The sequence below is a fragment of the Schistocerca piceifrons genome, chromosome 1, assembly GCF_021461385.2.
Source record: "Schistocerca piceifrons isolate TAMUIC-IGC-003096 chromosome 1, iqSchPice1.1, whole genome shotgun sequence".
Lineage (NCBI taxonomy): Eukaryota > Metazoa > Arthropoda > Insecta > Orthoptera > Acrididae > Schistocerca > Schistocerca piceifrons.
In genome coordinates, this window is record NC_060138.1 from 1,090,580,107 (window position 1) to 1,090,600,576 (window position 20,470).

The 20,470-nt window shown below is 42.2% G+C and overlaps 2 protein-coding genes across 2 annotated transcripts in view; both read right to left on the bottom strand.

Annotated features, from left to right (window-relative positions):
• The window catches only part of LOC124777844, a 39,052-nt gene extending 25,064 nt beyond the window's left edge, over positions 1–13,988 (bottom strand). Inside the window, exon 1 of the mRNA XM_047253382.1 lies at positions 13,985–13,988. Within this exon, the coding sequence (XP_047109338.1) occupies positions 13,985–13,988 (4 nt within the window). The remainder of the gene's footprint in view (positions 1–13,984) is intronic.
• A 1,325-nt stretch (positions 13,989–15,313) lies between these two features.
• LOC124709574 (protein NPAT) overlaps positions 15,314–20,470 on the bottom strand; it is an 85,249-nt gene continuing 80,092 nt past the window's right edge. The window contains exons 8-9 of the mRNA XM_047240850.1: positions 16,833–17,135; positions 15,314–15,563 (exon numbers count right to left, since the gene is read on the bottom strand). Of these exons, the coding sequence (XP_047096806.1) occupies positions 15,394–15,563; positions 16,833–17,135 (473 nt within the window). The 3' untranslated portion in view covers positions 15,314–15,393. The remainder of the gene's footprint in view (positions 15,564–16,832; positions 17,136–20,470) is intronic.

Below are 20,470 nucleotides of genomic sequence, written 5' to 3' on the forward strand. Positions count from 1 at the left end.
GAAGATACATCTGAGAATTGATGATAGTGGCAGCAGAACCAGTATCCACCTTCATGCGAACATCTCGACCAACTATTTGGACAGTGAGGAATAACTTCCCTGAAAAGGAAGAAGTACAATTGACAGACAACACAGATTCAGAATCAGCATCATGTGCATGAACATCATGTATGCGGTCGGATTTGCAAACGGATGACACATGACCCTTTTTTTGCATTTGTGACATACGGCCCAACGTTGTGGACAATCTTCCCATGAATGTTTCGTAAAACACCGCGGACATGAAGGAAGTTGCCGTGGGTTTCGCTGCAGTTTCTTAGAGGTTTGTTTACAGTTAGGCCAAGGCTGTGCTTGGGAGTCTACTGCGGCACTGTCGGCCGCTACACGCTACACGCTTCGTCAACATCGCACAGAGGTAGTATTTCCCCGACATCGACCCATGGCTCTATTTGCGCTCCAACGGCGCGAGAAATTTCAAAAGACTGAGCGATGGATACGACTTCATCTAGAGTTGGATTTGCCAACTGAAGGGTACGTTGCCTAACTTCTTTGTCGGGCGCCGATCGAATAATAGCATCCAATGCCATGGAATCGGCGTAGGATTCTTTGTGAACTTCAGTAACAAACTGACACTTTCTACTGAGGCCGTGAAGTTCAGCAGCCCAAGCGCGATAGGATTGATTTGGTTGTTTTTGACAACGATAAAAGGCAACACGAGAGGCTACCACATGCGTTTGCTTCTGAAAATAGACAGACAGAAGTGAGCACATTTCAGCAAAGGACAAAGACGCAGGATCTTTCAAACGAGCCAATTGCGACAACAACAGATACAATTGAGGTGAAATCCATGAAAGGAACAGAGCCTTACATGTTTGTTCGCTCGCAACATGAAATGCCAAGAAGTGCTGTTGAAGATGTTTTTCGTAATCAGACCAGTCTTCTGCAGTCTCGTCGTAAGGAGGAAAAGTAGGTAGAGACGACGACGAGAGACACCCCGCATTCGATGCCGCGATGAAATCACGAATCGCATTTGTGAGAAGCATTTGCTGTTCTATGAGACCTTGCAATAGTTGCTCTAAAGTAGCCGTGGAAACATGTGGGTCAACGATGGAAAAGAAAAATCACTACCTCGTCACCAATTGCAATAACTTCAAGTTGAACAAATACATTTCAAGGAAGATGCAATACATGAAAGTCACAGATCAAGTAAACAGAGGAAGACGTGTGTACACTTTAACAGTCAAATCATAACTGAGTCCAAGTCTAGCGGCCGCTGGCTGGCTGGCCGCTTAGGTGACACTGCTGCTGCATGGGTGGCAGACAGCACCGCATGTAAAGGACGCGCGTAACTGAGCGGCGGCACTTTGAAAGATCGGTGAGTCACAACAGGTGCATTTCCTAATATGTCTAGACAGTTTTGCACGGGTACCCCAAAAGATCTGTGCATTGTTGTCACGTTGGCTACAGAGTTTGATGGAACGGATATAGCAACAGAGCTGAATGACAAGTGAGGGGTGCTTTCCACTACTGTGAAGTGTTACTGTAGATGTGGGTGATCAGGCCATGTTCACAGGTAATGTAAGCAGCCTCAACGGGGTAAGAATGATGCGAGTGGACACTTCAACTGGAGTAATGGTGAGAAAATGCAAGGGGAAAGTGGGCAAGATTTAAAAGCAAAAGGGAATCGTAAGTCCATTGAGCAGTGATGCAACAGATACATACCAATGGTAGGCAATGAAAACCTCGTAACTTCATTTGTTAAATTTTACAGGAAAAGCTAAAACGGTTTCTTAAAAAATAATATAAAGTGATACAGATAACATTGCTACATGTGTCAATATATAGTAGAAGCCTAGTTATTGAACAGACTACAAAAATCCATGCACTTTAAACTCTCTCTTTGATAGTGGAATTACTGGTTATGGGAATTATGGGGGTTTCACAGACAGATGGAGTTAAGAGGTTTTCATTGCCTACCATCAATACACAGAGGCAGAAAGTAGTATAATACGAACTGTGAGAGGCAGTGTGGATGAATCAATTAAACTGTGTACAAAAACATTAAAGCTTGATTCGCACGATATTGTGCCAGAGGGCACTGGGAAGTCACTTTTGGTGAGTGTAGAACCTGAGCTACCTGTCGATATGTTGTATATAATACAGCCACTAGACAGTAACAATGTACTGGATACATCACATTATTCTATAAGAAGTAGCATTGTACAAGTACAGGAGAGAGAGAGAGAGAGAGAGAGAGAGAGAGAGAGAACAGTAAAATGGTAGAAAACTACTAGAGAGACCGTTAGGTGCCAATGCAAATTTGGACGTCCTGGAGGGGGAGGACTGGAGCATTTTGGATGTGGATCAAGATCAGTTGCAGGCCACCATTAAAACTGAACTATGTACGAAGGCAGAGCATCTGGAAGGATAAGACAGTGTGGATAGCTAAAGTTTGCATCATGTGAGAAGGCAGCCAAATTTTCAGCCGTTCTGGGCATCCCCTCCACTGTCAGCCAATAATATTCATTCTCTGTCTGAGCGGCTAGCAGAGAGTTACAGCTAGAGAGCGAGAATCTCGTTCCTACATGCTGCACTGTTGCCGTACTTCGTGACAACCAAATTATTCATTCCCTATCAATTTTTTTCCTTCCCCCCCCCCCCCCCTTGCAGTAGTATAGCTGTGAATGTATATCTTGTAAACGTGGTTAAAAGAAAAGTCAGGTGACAGCAATAAACGTGAAGTGCATCACAAACAGACGAGGGGGATTATTTACCGCATTTGTAACTTCTTCAAACATGAATTTAAAAGCGGGTCTCCTACTCTTGACACTGGAAAACACAAGAAAATGCAAACGAAAGTGCCAGATATGTAGGAACCGTAGAAACAGTTGGTTTCGTGTCACCTGGAAAGCATCGAAATCACAAGGAACCTGTAACACGAATGGATGGTTTTGAAAACAATGTTTTAAAAGTGCTCCGTGTTAATGATGAATGCCCGACATAACAAAAACGTGTTACAGTTATGCAAGCTTCGATGGTAAGCGCTTCATCAAGGTAAAGAATTTTAAAAGATGTTGGTTCCAGATATGTTATGAAGAGAGTTTTTAGTTCACAGAAGTGACTTAGGTGCAGCACGATCTACATCCCATATAAAGACTGACAATACAAGAGAAGGAGGTAGTACAAAAGTGTATTACCTTGAGAAAACAAGGGTCAATTAGAATCATTCCAAGAAGATCTGCTGGAAAATGAGTGATGGTACTGGCAGTTTTAAAGTTCTCATAGGGATAGGTTCTCAGATAATTATTCTGCATGCTGACTCTTCTTCTGGTTTTCTTTCTGAGAATAAACTTGTATTTATGTGTAAAAAAAAAAGCAGTGATTACCATTCGGCAATGAACGCTGTTAGTTCCATGAAGTGATTCATAATTCTTGTCATACCTTGCTTCGAAGTCAGTCATTGCCAGTTATAATTCAACTGTTATAGAGGAAACATCAAGTACAAACACAAGAAAAGCAGATATTTTTCCCCGGCTTAAAAATGAAAATATTAAGCACCGTATAAAACACACTCTTGCCCATCTCCTGCAGCTCGTTAATTTATACAAGTCACGTGACAGAACATACAAACTTGACTTCCTTGCACGTGAATGGGATCAGACAGTTTTGCATTTACCCACGTGTCATTGCCATTGTAGCATTATGGAATGAATTTGGGCAAAGTACTTTAAGGCTGAGTGGAAGAAAAAAACAAAACATTCAAGATAACATACAGTGAATCACTTGAGCATGGGGCAATGCACAATGAGGTAACAGACAACATCCCACCTGTAGCGTGGGCACAGTCTGTGTGGCATGCTGAAAAGCTTCAGAAAGAAGAAATTGCAGGGAAGTGATGATGAACACAAGCCTTGAATTATCATCATAAATTTACAATTACATTGTTCGGGAACAGACTCAAATAGAAGTGATAATGGTATTACGATGCAGATTTTGGAACAAAGTAATAATATTTCTTAGTTTTAAAGACTCATGATTTTAAAAAATGTGCTGTCAACGTATCAATTGCATACATAATAATGAGAACTTCCTAGCCTTTTTGATTAGGACTTTGTATCCTTTTAATTATGTAGACTATAATGTTCAACATATTGCCCAAGGAGAAGTTAAGCTTCTCCCACCACGTTGTAAACCCTTGTCATTTTCCAGTCACAAACTGGATAATACCCAAAAATGACAGTAACTGTTACTTGCTGAGATATTGGTGGTTTTTGATGTTATTGGTCATATTCCCTGGAGTTATTTGTAGATGGCAGTTAATTGTTTGCTTGTTCAATGGATTATAAATGTGGTCTCTCACTGTAATATCGAACATGTTATTTTACACTTATAATGTCCATTAACAACGAAAAATATGACAACTTACTGAGCATTTTTACAATAATCTTTTCTACCACTAATTCTTTTTTGCATGCAGCGATTACACTTAACTATAGTCAACACACACACACACACACACACACACACACACACACACACACACACACACACACACACACCTTATACATTTTTAAAAATTCTATTGAGCAGAAGCAGTTGTCAAGCAAATATAATGATTTCAGTTTGTGCCTGAAGTTAATTTTGTTGTATATTAAATGTTTATTTATAATGCAGTTCAAATTGCAATAAATGGTAATTATTGCAAGCAGTTTCAATTACTTTGTCAGCTGTTCTCACTTCCCGACGTCACGCAGGGTAAATCCGTGGAGCAGTGGACGCAACATCGTCAGGGCATGAATTAATATTTCTCTCATGGCGACTGATCAAAATCGGTTTTAATACCAATTGTTCCCCTCATAGATTTGAACATATAATACAATGTAAATAGGCAAATCAGCCTCACTGTTGTCCACAGCAACGCAGTTCGGCAACTGGAGTTTATTTGCTTGCTCTCTGCTACCGCGCATGCGCAGTTCTCATCTCCTCACACTTTTTTTCCGCTCCGTCTCTATGTGCGGATGCGCCATGCTAGGTTACACAGGGTATAGTAGAGTTTGACAATTTATTTTATCCTTGGAGTCCATTACTGGTATCATCCATAACACAGCACCAAATTCCAATAGGACACGAGGTGCCGGTGATGCTGCCAGTACCAGTACATCAGAAACTGTATTGTGTACCTCAGCATTTAACACCAATTATGGAGGATTTCATTAACCCCAGCTAGCTGATGAAATAATAGAGGAGAACACTAATCCATGTGGGGTCAGCTGCTGTGGTCACGCCCGAAAAGTCAGCAGACAGTTCTGGGAAATATAGATTCTGCTGTGACTACTGACACCTTAATAGTAAGATGGTAACCGACGAATACCCCATTCCCAATATCACGGAGACCATCGATAACTCGGGGCATTGCTGGTACTTCTCTAGCACAGATTTAAGGAGCACATACTATCAGTTATAAACGGTTCCAACGGACTGGAGGAAGACTTCACATTCAGTCCCCTGTGGTCGTTATCAATACCAGGGACATAATTTGGACTGGAGAATGTTCGAGCAACATTTCACTGACTGCTCGACAGGGTAACGGAAAGACTGAAACCTTGTCAATGTTTGGTGTACCTCGATGATATAATTGTGTTCTCAAGAAATATGAGGGAGCGATATGAGTGAGCCTATACTGCAGATAAGAGCAGTTTTTAAAAGATTATGAGGCACACATCTTACATTAAGTACAGAGAAGTGTCTTTTGCCTAGTAGGAAGTACAGTACTTAGGGTACACTTAGAAAAGATGGAGTAAGGACAGACCTGGGGTTGGTACAAACAGCTGAAGATTTTCCAGTTGCTAAAATGAGCAATGACCTATAATAGCTTTTAGAATTGTCCAATAATTATAGGAAATTTGTGAAGGGGTCTGCAGATATTACACAACCTTTCACGCAAGCACCGAAAAAATGCATGAAATCTGAATGTGAAATTTGGACAGGTCAGATTATAAGAAATCTTACTAATATTGAAGCACTCTAACTATTCTGTGTACAACATCTCAGTGGTGGCGGCAAATTGCTACGCGCAGGGTAGGTTCTCAGGAGGGAAGAGACTGGAACTGTACCCTAGTTGATTATTGATTAATGGAACAGCTTGTGACACAATGGGACCAACATTCCAGCTGTCAGCCACTGATACAGGAGTCACCACATTGAACATAACACAGCCACAGCTATACTGACCAGAGAAACTGATGGGAGTGTTCTCAGCACAAAATTTCACCTTTCCTAGTAATACCTTGGGCAAGACCTAATCCTCTCCTTACACCAGCTCATAGAGACCCAAGAACAGTACATTTCAGCAGAGCAGATGCTACATAATGTAATGCAATATAGGGAGAAACAATGTTGTATGGTCATGACCTTGGACATCAGAATATCCGGTACCTTAGTAGCTCTCACTCTGTTTAGTGCAGCCTTCATCTATCTGACGCAGAGAGCCGCCCATCCAAGTGACACCTTCCCCCCTTACTCCTTCCCTAGTAGTGCAGATCCCAGTGGACTGGATCCCCAATCCTGTATGATTGACAGGAAATGGAAATGAAGAGAGTCAACATTGTTGTGTGCACAGATATTTAAAATGAGCAGTATTAAGGAATGTATCCCTAGTATTCAAAACATTGCAAAGCACTAGTGCACAGGGCAAGTGGCCCATGGTTAAGATTAAGCAACATGTAGGGAGAGTCCAAGGTAATGGTAGCAGTAGTAAGTTGTGTTGAAAAATGTTATTAGGATCTGCCTGCCTGTTACAAGTGAGAGCAGAAAATTTAGTCTACTAGTTGTAACAGAAGACTTAGGATGATAATGAACCTTATTTACACATGGGGTAGAATGCTACACCTGTAAAGTAAACTAACAGCACCTGAATCTTGTGCTTCAAATCCCCTAGTACTTTAGAAGACAAAATTGTAAATATTGCACACTGCAATCCAAGCATGCTAAGTTATGTTGCAAAACACTCTATGGCTGTAACCAGATCTTCCAGAAGATGGAGGTAATGCATCACTGCCACTATTTTATGGGTGTTACTGCAGAAACTAGCAGTTCAGCCACAGCAGTTAAAAGATAGCCAGCAGGCACTGAAGTGTCAGCATGCTGGCTGCAGCAACGGAGCTGTTTATACATCACAAAGCACACTAGGCCAAGCATCACAATATTGCAACACAACGGTAAAACGGAGCTCTTGCAGGATGAGCAAAGCCATTTTCACACCACTGAACCGCATATTTTTGGGCTGCAAGGCAGTGTAAATAACTTTAATTTTAGAAGAAGGATGGGCAGTCCCGCAGTGCCCATGGGGATGAGAGGGCTTTGCCAGGTGACAAAGCAATACAAGACGGCATGCAATACCATGGCTTTGGGCCTCCAACAACACACCATCATCCATGGACTTGATGCTTCTCCTCCAACAGGCTGCCTCCTGGCCTACTTCCACAGTGACCTGATCCCTGCGCTGGAGGGCAGCTTAACAACACCAGAGTAATACAGTCAGCATGATTCTGTGCTGGAGTGGGTGCCTAGGTGTCACATACTGTTACTTGTAAGTGAACATCCACCACCTGAGGCTGGCACCTCTTTCGGAAAGTCAGCAGTCTTCCACACCACTGGCTCCATTTGCAAATGCCCGTGTCATGCTAACTGGGATGCATGCCGCTGCTTAAAATCCTGCGAGGGGAAGTGGCCACTGCCTCCTCCATGACGCTACGAGTGTAGTTGAGTGAGTAGCAATGAAATTTCTAGGCTTTTGATGCTGATTGTCCAAGCTGCCAACAGCCTCCCTCGCCATGACCTGCCACCACAACCCTGCACTGAAGTGTCCCTACACCTCAGGTACACTTCACGCAGTTGAGACACTTTTGAAGTTTATAAAACCGTACTCTATACCCTTTAGCAAACTGACCAATGATTCTTTGGTGCGTATTGGGAAACCAAAAGCTATTCTTACTGATAATGGGGTACAATTTAAGTCGAAAATGTGGGCTGAAGGAATGTTTAATAAAGGGACTATTGTGATTCCCACCTCAGCTTACCATACAGCCGTGAACCCTGTTGAGGAAAAATTTGTGAGCTAGGAAGATTTTGTCACACATATTTCCACCATCATCACAGGATGTGGGGCAGGTATGTTGAGGAATTTGAAGGTATAATTAATTCCCTAATGTGTGGGCCTACTGGTTTCAGATCAGCAAAAATATTACTGGCCAGGACTGCAGCATAGTCCTGCATTGCAATAAAGAAAAAACAAATGCGGGAAAATGTGTGGAAGGACGAACAGGTATGAACATGTTACCACAATCTTGTCCTTACATAAACCCGTGAGAAATTAGGTGAAGTTAACAAGATTTCCAAGTTAACATTTAGATATCATGCACCTTTCAGAATTATCAGCATGCCCCATATGCTTACCGTCTTGTGTATCCAACTTCTGACAGATAATTTGGCATATGTGCTAGTGCGGATTTAAAACTACATCAACAAAGAACTGATTAGATTAATGATACATGTTAGGATAATATATATAAATGTGATGATGCTTTCCTTCACATGCCATCCGATAAGCCTACCCTGACCCCGGGTTTTGGGCACTTTTTCCAAACTCTCCCCATTTCCTAAACCTCACCAGTTCTTTTTCTTCACCCGTCTTCAACCCTTCTGCCAGAAGGATGAGCCACTAGCTCTGAAGCTTGTGAATTTAAATACCTTTACACGTGTTCTCCTGCCACCGCTTGGCAACTAGATTTTTATCTGTCGAATTACATTATATTTTAAAAAATTCTTTATTTTTGTTGATGATTAATGAGTTATTTTGAGCTACATAGTCAACTGCATTTTTTTTTTCTTTTTCTTAAAGAGGAGTAATGATCTAATCCATCTACAAACCCAAACAAAGATAAAATAAATTTATGAAAACATTTTCACTGTACAATACAAGAAATGTTTTAACTAGTCTTTTAACTATAGGAAATTACTAACAGAATTTGTGTGCGAAATGGTTTTCGGTGCAATTAGACTGGTTGTACAAGTTATACGCATCTGTTTTGCAGAAAATATGGACAGTGTAGAATAAACTACAGCATTAATTTTAAAAACAAGATGGTGTCGTTGGAAGAAAAGGAGGTATAAGTATAAGGGACTCGAATGCGTCAAATGTGGAAAGACATTCGAGCAATGGATCCGCATGAACAAACAATAATTAGAGACATGCCAAAGTGGAAGCGGCAACAATGCAATGACTGGACTGAGATGTGACTGGCTCATGTACACACAAAAGTGTTACTATGCAGACGTTTACTGAGTGCACATTTTTTTTTTTTTTTTTTTTTTTCTCCACGAAAATAATAATAATTTATTTTGAATCCATTTCTGTGATTACAAATATGTTTTTTGTGAGTTGAAACAAGTATATTCGCCTTGCCGTTTAACTACTGCATAAATAATTTCAAATTAACTTTGACTGTCACACTGTAGTCAGAAGTTATTAGGTTGGTGCATAAGTTTGTAGCGTTTTTGTTTTGCATTTTGGTATTCTAGCCACTATGGGTTTATTTATCAATTGCCATTTTTTATTTGTAGTTCATTGGTGTTATTTGAGTTTACATATTAACATTTCATCATTTGGAGATAGTGAATGGGGCTGTGGACACTATAAAATTGAGTGCCAAGTGGAGAAATCTGAACATTTCTGACATATTCTGCTGTTTGAGTTCAATAGCGTGGTGACAGCAGTTGAGACAGCCAGAATCATTTGTGCCATGTATCAGGATAATGTCATTGGATAGAGCATGGCAAGAAAATCTTTCTCCCATTTTAAGGAGGATTGCTTTGACATTAGTGACTCCCAAGGTTCAGAAAGACCTTCGGGGTTTAATGAAGATAGTTTAAATGCATTTATTCACAATGATACAACACATAAGTGTACTTGAGAACTGGCAAATCTGATGAACTGCGATCATTCAACCATTGTGTGACATTTGCATGCAATGCAGAATGCTCAAAAATTGGGTGTACGGGTACCGCATGCTCTAAGCCAAAATCACAAAAACCATCAGATGGCCATACGTGCATCTAAGCTTGCTCACCAGCAACTGGCTTATGAACAATTTCGACCATTCCTAAATTGTGTTGTTACAGGTGATGGTAAATAGTGTCTTTATGCTAACAAAGGGAAAGAAAGGAATGGTTGAGCCCAAACCAAGATCTGCATGCATCCACAAAAGATAATGTTATACATCTGGTGGAACAGTGATGGTGCAGTGCACCATGAATTGCTTCCCCAAGGTGTAATCATCATTGTTGACATATATTGTCAACAATGGAGATGTCATAATCCAAGAACAACGACCAGCAAGACTGTGACAAGTAATGCTACTTCATGACAATGCCAGCCGGCATTCTGCTAGACTGACAAAAAACACAATGCAGGAACTGGGTTGGGAAGTCATTCCTTACCCACCTTATTTCACCTAATCTTGCACCCTCATATTTTCAAATTTTTCCGCTCTCTATTGAACAACCATCAAGGAACTTCCCTTCAGGATGAAAATGCACTCTGAACATGGCTAAACAAGTTCTTCACCTCAAAAGCATGTGATTTCTACTGTTGTCACCCCAGCATTGGCAGACTATATGTTCTTATTACAGTATGTTACACTTATATAGGCTGAAGAACATTTCCAATGTTTCATAATGTTGTTACTATACAGTATCCAAGCTATACTTAACTTTTTACTTTTATTAAAAATAATTTACACAGAGACATACGAGTATAATTAGGCACATGGAGAGCACTACACATTTTTTTGGTCATTTCACTGCGTATGTCCTTTTCAGGGTAGATCAGTGAAATGGGCACATGCAACATCACTTTTTTCCAGCGTTTTCTTAAGCAGCAAATAACCTTGTACCAAGCTATTTTATTTCTCTATAACATCAAAATATTATCTGTGAATAAAACATGTTTTCGATATTTGTTAAATATTTTGTAACACAATATTTAACAATCTTTGTAATTTTGTGTAAATTATTATTACATTGGGTCACGACAGTTAAGAAATATTAGGGAAAGTTACGTATTTTTATTTTTGTCAGACAGTATACTGTGATGGTAGCAACGCATCTCGGTATTGCTTAGTTATGTCAGAGTGAATGCTCAGAACTCCAGTACTAGCCACAATATAAAGTAGATGTGTGTAGCTTGAGCAAGATAAGAAGTTGATCAATGTGAAGCCAAGTCATATTTTATGGGACACAGTGGGGGCAATGTAAGTGGGCAGATGAATTAAGCTCAAAAGCCTGCACCTAATTTATCTGCTATTAACCAAAGTTGTCTGATAATGACTGGAACAAATGTTGTCACAGATGTCGACACCATCCTCTCAACATCAATAACAACCTGTATGCTGTTCACAGCTGTTCACAACAGTTTAGCTTAGAATTTTCATAAGGTACACTAAGTGAATATCACTGAGAAAAGTGGATACGAAAGCTGTTCATGTACCAAGACCTTAAACTTGCAGTTAACTTCAATCATTGTAAGAAAGTTATTCATGTAAAATTTTAAGACCTTGATCTTGCAGTTAACTTAAATCATTGTTACCTAGACTACGATCCCGTACCTTTACTACTGTAATATAACCAAGTGTTGTTCATGAATATCTAACCTGCCAATTAATGAAACATTCAGTTTTGTTTGATTACAAAGTAATCCAAACTATTCAGCAATAATTTTTCAGACAGTTGCTGAATGTAACAATTAATGACAGTACAGAATACTATAAGTTGAATAAAAGTGCTATTAAAGTAACAGTAAGACAATCTGAATGCATTTTTTTCCATGATTGATTTTATGGAAGTGTTTTCTGCTGTCTGCTTGGTGGTTTGTATTCCAGATTTATAAATGCATTGAATTTTGATTGTTGATATTATTTCATGTAAAAACCTCTAAATTGTCTGAAAGACTGGACTCCTATAATCTTGATTTGTGAAGCTGACGAGTTTTGCCTGTGTAGGTGAACATTACTGAGAGGTACTGCAAGTTGGATTGTAACAGGCATTGGTGGCTCTTGCAAAATTATTACAATGTACTACAACATTGTGGCCTGTAGCCTTTTGACTTATAATGGTACTTATCATAACTGAATTCAATATACTAATTTTATGCACATAAATTGAATAGTCCAAATATATTTAAATTTTATATCATAGTTTAATACTGGGAGGAGTAAAACAAAATGGAAAAAATAATTTGGTACGTGCAGGAACTGAACCTGAGTTAACAAATTGCCAATCTATTCTTTAGATCACTCGCCCACAGCTGAATCATGACTATCGCGCTTTAAAAGTCACTTAAATGCTTTCAAATAATTAAGTAATTTGTGGTGAATGATTGCCTTAAGATTAAACATTTGTTCAGAGCATGATCTGCCCTTCCCAAAACCACCTTGAAACCTGCCACCCGACATATTGTGTGTAAATTAAATTTAAGGTAACTCAGTCACCATTAATTATCTTCTTTATGTGGAAGTCCTGCAAAGCAGTATCTCCGTAGAACTGTGCTTAACCCTGGAAAGACTTGAACTCTTCTCCTTTGCAGCTGTCATTGGTGGAAGAAAAACATTATCTACTCTAATTATGAAATGATGTCAACATTTCATCATTGACTATCTGGTTTTGTTTCAGTGTACAGATAACAATTACTTTGTAACTTGGAGCAGGTACAATAAAAATTAAATATAACATCCACCTTGAAGGCTCGAATATTTAATTTTAGAGCTTCCTTTGTTAGTTGCTGGAGGGAGGAGGGGGAGATTAGTGTTTAAAATCTCGTTGGCAACGTGGTCTTTAGAGACAGAACATGAGCTCAGATTGGGGAAGGACAGAGGAGGAAATCGGCCATGCCTATTCTGGCATTTGCCTTAAGTGATTTAGGGAAATAATGGAAAACCTAAATCAGGATGGTAGGACGCGGGTGCGAACCATCATCCTCCGAATGCGAGTCCAGTGTGCTAATTTGTTCATTGCTGTTTACATTCTTCAAGAGGGTGTCTGCTTCTTGACAGTCAAGGCACTGCCAAGCTGCAACATCAAAACATAAAAGGTCCTGCCCACAGCATGTGAAGACATTTAATCGCCCTTGCGCCTTGCTGATTACTCAATTTGCACATCTCTCCAACTCTGCACAAACATGAAATAAAACAACTCGCACAGTACAGATGTTTCACGACTTATTCCCTACCTAACCCTACATTACTATTTTATCAAAATAATCTTTCCTTGTCATTAATAGGGAGTGGGGAAAGTCATTTGCCTAAATGGAATGCAACACTAGGAGAATGGTGATTTGAACTGCCGTCCTCCCCTAAGTAAATTTAGTGTTTTTTTATTCCAAAGCTTATCAAAAGGCAGTAGATCATACCTTCACTTCACTTAATTCCTTTGGCCCCTATGGGGACAAGGGCATCCAGGAGAGCTCACCATCCGTCTCTGTCTTTGGCCATTTGCCTCAATTCTGCCCAGGTCTTGCCAACTCACTCTGCTTCCCCTTCCACTGTCCTCTTCCATGTGCTCCTAGGTCTTCCTCTCTTCCTTGTTCCCTGGGGATTCCATTCCAGTGTTTTTGGAATTCCCCAGATTCTGGTCACCTTATTTCACTCAGTCCCAATATATCTAGTCGATAGTTCTCCATCTCTTTTTCAACCTGTCTCAGCCTCCCTGCCTCTCTCATCGTCCTTACATTCCAAAAACCAATGCAGGTTTTCCTTTTCAGGCCAAAGGTCATATCCTTAAGTTCCATCCGTTTGTTTTTCCTTTAAGTTTCTGTGATATGTGTTTCTTGGTGGTACGGGTTATCAGCCCACAGCCCCCGAGTGTCCTGGTCCTGGTGGGGCTGCCATCTCATGGCCTGGACACCTGCCAAGGTTTTATTTCAGGGACTTACCCATTACATAGCTTGTCTTCACTAAGACTACAGAATGCTATCCATCCCTTCGCAGTAAGGCCTATGTGCATCAATGATGTCCTGGTTTCCAAGGATCTTACGCTGTCCACATTAGGGTACTATGTCCGCTGCAACACAATCACAGGGAGAAAGAGGAAAGGGAGTGAGTGTATAGGATAGGATGGGATGGGATGGGATGGGATGGGATAGAATAGGACAGGACAAGACAGGACAGGACACTAGACGAGACGTTGTGAGACACACTTTGTCTGGATCCTCTATGGAGACCTGTCTGGCTTGGGAGGCCCTGCTGGTAGTTACACTACTGCCGATATAGCCCTCCACTTCATTGCATCACACAAACCCCCTCGCCCACACCGACAGTGTTTCATTAAGGAGGTGTCTCCTGAGGGAGATCAATCATACCACACGCTACAATTTGCCACCAGTAGTATTCTACACTCTCAATAATTTCAGAAATGACAACTTGGTCATTACATGTCAACTCACACAGGAAGAAAACACTTTCTTATCTACTATCTCGTATTTGGATGAAACTTGGTTTATTTGTTCTTCCTATGCAAGTAAGTAACCATGACAAATTTTGACATTTTACCTCCCGCCATTTTCATTTTATGGCACTTCAAATTTTGGAAGTTCGGTCATTTTTAATATTGTGATAACATGTTTGCTAATATTTTAAAAATGAGCTACTATTTTTTATTTATCATTCAAACAATGTACAATTAGAAGGTGTCTTTATAATATAAGAACTGCAGAAAAAAATCACATCCTTTGGTTTTACATAATGGGATAAGGTATTTTGTTTTACAATCCTTATACCATACAGTATACAATGTCTAAATTTCACAATGTTTGGGTGACAAAAAGAATGTATTTATTTTCAAAATAACAGCAAGTGTAATTTTGTACCATCACAATGTTAGTAATCATTTAAATCAAAATCAATTTTTAATATACCACATTTTTTACTCAGACTAGAAGTATAAAATAATTTCTCATAGACTCATACAGATTCTGAACCCCATACATATAGTCCTGAAAATGTGTGATTGTGTACTTTTAACAATGAAAATACTTGTAAAATTTATAACGTAAAATGTGGAGTGCTTGCAACAGATAATAGTAACAAGGTGAACTATTCACATATCAATAATGTACTGCATGCGCCCCACATTTTCCGTTATGAATCTTACAAATATTTTCATAGTTATCAAAAATTCATAACCGCAGATTTTCAAGACTACCAGTACGGGTTTATGAAACTATCTGAAGGTAGGAGAAATTATTTTCAACTTTCCAGTCCAATTTAAAAACATGGTACATTAAAAACGGATTTTTATCCAAATAATTATTTTCTGCCTTTTAGTCTTGCATGTGTGAATTTTTCAATCAATTTCAAACATTTTGCTGAGATTATAACAGAGACATCGGGTAAATTTGCGGTTTATTGCAGTTTCTCTCCACCTGAATCCAACCAATATGCAGCTTCCTCCTAAGAGATCTGAGCTCTCATGATGGCTTACCATAGATTGTTTTTCCCGTGAACCATTCGCAACTGTAACAGTAAAAAAGGGGGAAATGGCAGTGGTACACAAACACAAAGCACCTTCTGCCATACATGAGAAGAAAAGAAAGTGAGTTATTGTTGCATTTGGGTTTTCTTGAAATCTGTCTTACGTTTTGCATAAAACAGATTTCAAACCAACCCAAAACTTAAGTTGCACATGCGGAAAAGCGTCACGAGGAACTTCCAATCTGAGGAAGATGATTCTGTTATTCCATTGTCATCCAGTTCTCAGAAAGTTAGTTTAAAAAAAATCAACTGCAAAATTTGTACCATACAGACAGACAATAAAGCAACCTAATAAAAAGAAACATATTTAAAACAACAAAACTTCCGGACTCTGAATTGCCATAAAAATGGGAATAGACAGAGATAAAATGCTATAATTTGGTACGGTTCCTCAACTTGTATGCAAACATTAAGTGCTCATTTTGGTTCTTATCAGACACTGCTGCTTTTACTCCTGTCTAAAACATTTAATAACCTTGTTCTCCTAAATGTCTCACTAGTCAGAGCACACGGGATGAGTTAGTTTGTGACAAGCTCTCCCTTTGATGGGGTGGAGACTAAATCCATGTCTTACTTGAACAAAAAAAACACATATTTCATCACTGTAATAAGCAAAACAATTTCCCTTCTGGCACTGTCATCACACTGGAGGAAAAATGTGAACACACACTTGCAGTACCTTATGCCAGTCCTTCAGATGTCTGATAAGCTTAATAAACCTTTGAAATGAAATCTCTGTAATGATGTAAGAAGTGTCTTTCTGCAATTAATTTTTAGTTTCTCTGAGACAAATGTGATACTGTGTTTTCAAGTGTAGCTGCGTAAGTAGGATAAACAAAATAATGTGTTCATTAATGTTAACACTAAGCATGTAGACATATACTGTAAACTGACTCATTCCACATCATTTCGAAAGAAGAATCACTCAAATGATCTAAGGAACTTGTAACTAACTAACCCTTTGATCATGAGAAACTAGTGACAAACTACAAACTTGGATTGGAGTAAGATAGAGCACAAAATCAGCTGAGGAATTTTTCATAGGAATGAGTAAGTTGTTAGCCATACGTAATTCAGAGACACTTCAGGAAACCTAAATCTGGATGTCTGGATTGCGATTTAAATCCTTCTCCTGAAAGTAAATCCAGTCACTTTACATACTGCAGCTCCTTGTTCAATAGTATTGCAGCACTGTCCATGTTTGTGTGGCAACGTTGCTCTGATAAACAGAAGATGGTCTTTCCTACTTACCATTTTCAGGACTCTCAGCAGCCAATCTCAAGCTAAGATTTCCATGTGCAGAGGGGGTAGACGGAGTGGGCAATGAGCCATCTGAGATGCGGTTCCGCGCACTGCGAAGCCTCTGCTTTAGCGGCACCTCTCCTGGGGCTGGGGTCGACTCCTCATCCACGGAGTGGGAAGTCCGTGGCGTGTTCAGGCTCTCCTCTTCTGCTGCTGCCTCACGGGGGTGGGGGCTGCCGCTGCCAGTCTCCTCTGTGTCGCTCTCGCAGTCACCAGCTGCTGGACTTGAGCTGACTTCCTCCTCAATAGGGCCTAATAGAAAAAAAATACTTCCAATAGTGTGACTTCCATTTTTAATAACAGCTGAAGAAGCAGCAGTCTCTTTTTTTTCTTTTTTTTCCAAGGTAGTGACCTAGACCAATTCATGTTCATCTGCACAAGCAGCTTATAGCAGAATGAATTTTCACTGAGCAGCAGAGTGTGTGTGTTAATCTGACATTACGACTATCTGCCAGTCCCACACTGAAACCCAGAACCCTCAAATTTTATGGACACATGCTCTACCAACTAAGCTATCCAGGCATGACTAACAATCTGTAGTTACAGATTTATTTCCACTAGTGCCTCTCTTCTGCCTTCCAAACTTTACAGATGACCTCCTGCATATCTCGCAGGGCTAGCAGTCCTGGAAGTAGTGATACTGTGTAGAAATTGTTTAGTCACGCAGCCTAGGGGATTGTCTCCTGAAGCTAAGTTCAAACACCTCAGTGATTTATTAGGTGGTGGTGGTGGTTGTGGGGATGTTTAAGGGGGACTAAACAGCGAAGGTCATCAGTCCCCCATTCCAAAAAAAAAAACAGGCGAGACATAAAGTCGCGGAGCAGATAAAACCCCAAGGGGAAGGAGACTCCCCCCCCAGGCACTAAAGAACACAAATTAGGCAACGAACACTACAGAAAAGAAGAGTACAGACGAACACCAGACAGAAAGAAATAGAAGAAAAGAAGATGGCCGAAGACTGGTTGACTGACCACAAGAACAAAAAAAGGGAAAGAGTCAACCATCCGACGACACACCAAAACAGCAACAAATATTGAGAGACGCGAGGACAAAAGACACAGAAAGGGAAAGGTGCAGGGCCCCCCTAGATGGATCCATAAAAAGGACTACCGCGGATAAAACGTAAAACATTGTCAGCCATGGAGGCATCGTCGCATAAAACCAAAGGCAAGGTGCCCGGGAGATTAAAAGACTGCCGGAGGGTGCGCAGTCGGGGACACTCCAATAAAATGTGGGCGACCGTCAGCCGGGACCCACACCGACACAGAGGGGGATCCCCCTGACGCAAAAGATGGCCGTGCGTCAGGTAGGTATGGCCGATGCGGTGCCGACACAGGATGACAGAGTCCCTGCGAGAAGACCGCAGGGAGGAGCGCCACACATCGGTCATCTCCTTGACAGGCCGCAGTTTATTAGGGGCTGTCATGCCTCGCCACTCAGCAGACCACATCCCAAACACCTTACGGCGCAACACCAGTTGCTGATCGCGAGCCGTGAGGCCGATCTCCAAAGCTGGGGCGTCGATCGCCCCTTTGGCCAGCCTGTCAACACGTTCGTTCCCGGGGATGCCAACATGACCTGGCGTCCAAACCAAGACCACCGAACGACCAGAACGGGCAATGACGGAAACAGACTCCTGAATAGAGGACACCAGAGGAGAAGAAGGATAGCAGCGGTCGATGGCCTGAAGGCTGCTCAGGGAGCACTGCAGATGACGATGGACGTACCTGAGCAGAAACGCATATGCTCAAGAGCACGCAATATGGCCACCAGCTCTGCAGTAAAAATACTGCAGCCAGCCGTCAAGGAGCGCTGTTCAACATGGGCAGCGTGAGCAAAAGCGTAGGCAGTGCGACCATCAACCACGGAACCATCAGTGTAGACAGGCTCACAGCCCGGAAATGAGGCGAGAAGCGCAAGAAAACGGCGACGGAGGGCCACAGGCGGAACCGAGTCCTTGGGTCCCTGTGCCAAGTCCAGACGGACGGACGGCCGGGGCAAACACCAGGGAGGCGTAGGTGCACGGACCCGGAAGGGAGGCAGAAGAGGGAATGAGCCCAGTTCCGACAACAGGGACTGGACGCGGACAGCTATGGAAAGCCCAGACCTAGGTCGCCGTTCAGGCAGATGGAGGACCACGGCAGGGAAAAGCAGGCAATGATTGGGATGGCCAGGCGAGCAATGCACGTGGACAGCATAGTAGGCGAGCAGTCGATGGCGGCGAATCCGCAGCGGGGGAACCCCGGCCTCCACCAGTAGACTATCCACGGGGCTCGTACAGAAAGCGCCAGTTGCAAGCCGAACCCTACAGTGGTGTATGGGGTCTAACAACTTCAACACTGAGGGTGCTGCAGACCCATAGGCCAGGCTCCCATAATCAAGCCGGGACTGCACAAGAGCTCTGTACAATCGCAGCAGCGTGCAGCGATCTGCACCCCAAGACGTGTGGCTAAGGCAGCGGAGGGCGTTGAGGTGCCGCCAGCATTTGCGCTTCAGCTGAGTAATATGAGGAACCCATGTGAGCCGGGCATCAAACACGAGTCCCAAGAAGCGGCAAGTGTCCACCACTTCAAGCAGGTGGCCATCGAGGTAAAGTTCAGGATGAGGGTGGACCGTCCGACGCCTGCAGAAGTGCATAACTTGAGTCTTGGCTGCAGAGAACTGAAAACCATGAGTCAGAGCCCATGATGCTGCCTTGCGAACGGCGACTTGCAGCCTGCGTTCGGCGACTCCCGTAGACGTGGAGCTAAATGAGATGCAGAAGTCGTCGGCATACAAAAAAGGAGACACCGACGACCCCACGGCTGCAGCCAGACCATTAATGGCCACTAGAAATAAGGAGACGCTCAACACTGAGCCCTGCGGGACCCCATTTTCCTGTATATAAGATGAACTAGAGGCGGCACCGACTTGCACCCGGAAAGAGCGGCGCAATAAAAAGGTTTGAAGAAAAGCCGGGAGCCGACCACGAAGACCCCACTCATGCAACATGGCGAGGATGTGATGCCTCCATGTGGTGTCATACGCCTTCCGCAGATCGAAAAATACAGCAACGAGATGCTGATGTCAGGCAAAGGCCGTACGAATAGCAGATTCCAGCCGCACCAAATTGTCCGTGGCAGACCGGCCCCGACAGAAGCCACCCTGGGATGGAGCGAGGAGACCGCGTGACTCAAGGACCCAACACAAATGCCGCCCCACCATACGTTCGAGCAATTTGCACAAAATGTTGGTGAGGGTAATGGGACGATAGCTGTCCACCGCCAGTGGGTCCGCACCGGGCTTCAAGATGGGGACAAGAAGACCCTCTCGCCATTGCGGCGGGAACACGCCCTTGCTCCAAATGCGATTAAAGATGGTGAGGATGTGTCTCTGGCAGTCCCTGGAGAGATGCTTCAGCATCTGTGTGTGGATGCAGTACGGTCCTGGTGCTGTATCAGGGCAATCGGCGACGGCAGCGAGGAATTCCCTCTCGCTGAAAGGAGCATTGTATTGTTCAGAACGACGCGTGTGGAACGATAACGGCGTCTGCTCGGCTCGCTCCTTGAGAGAGCGAAAGGCGGGGGGATAAGTTGCAGTCGCAGAGC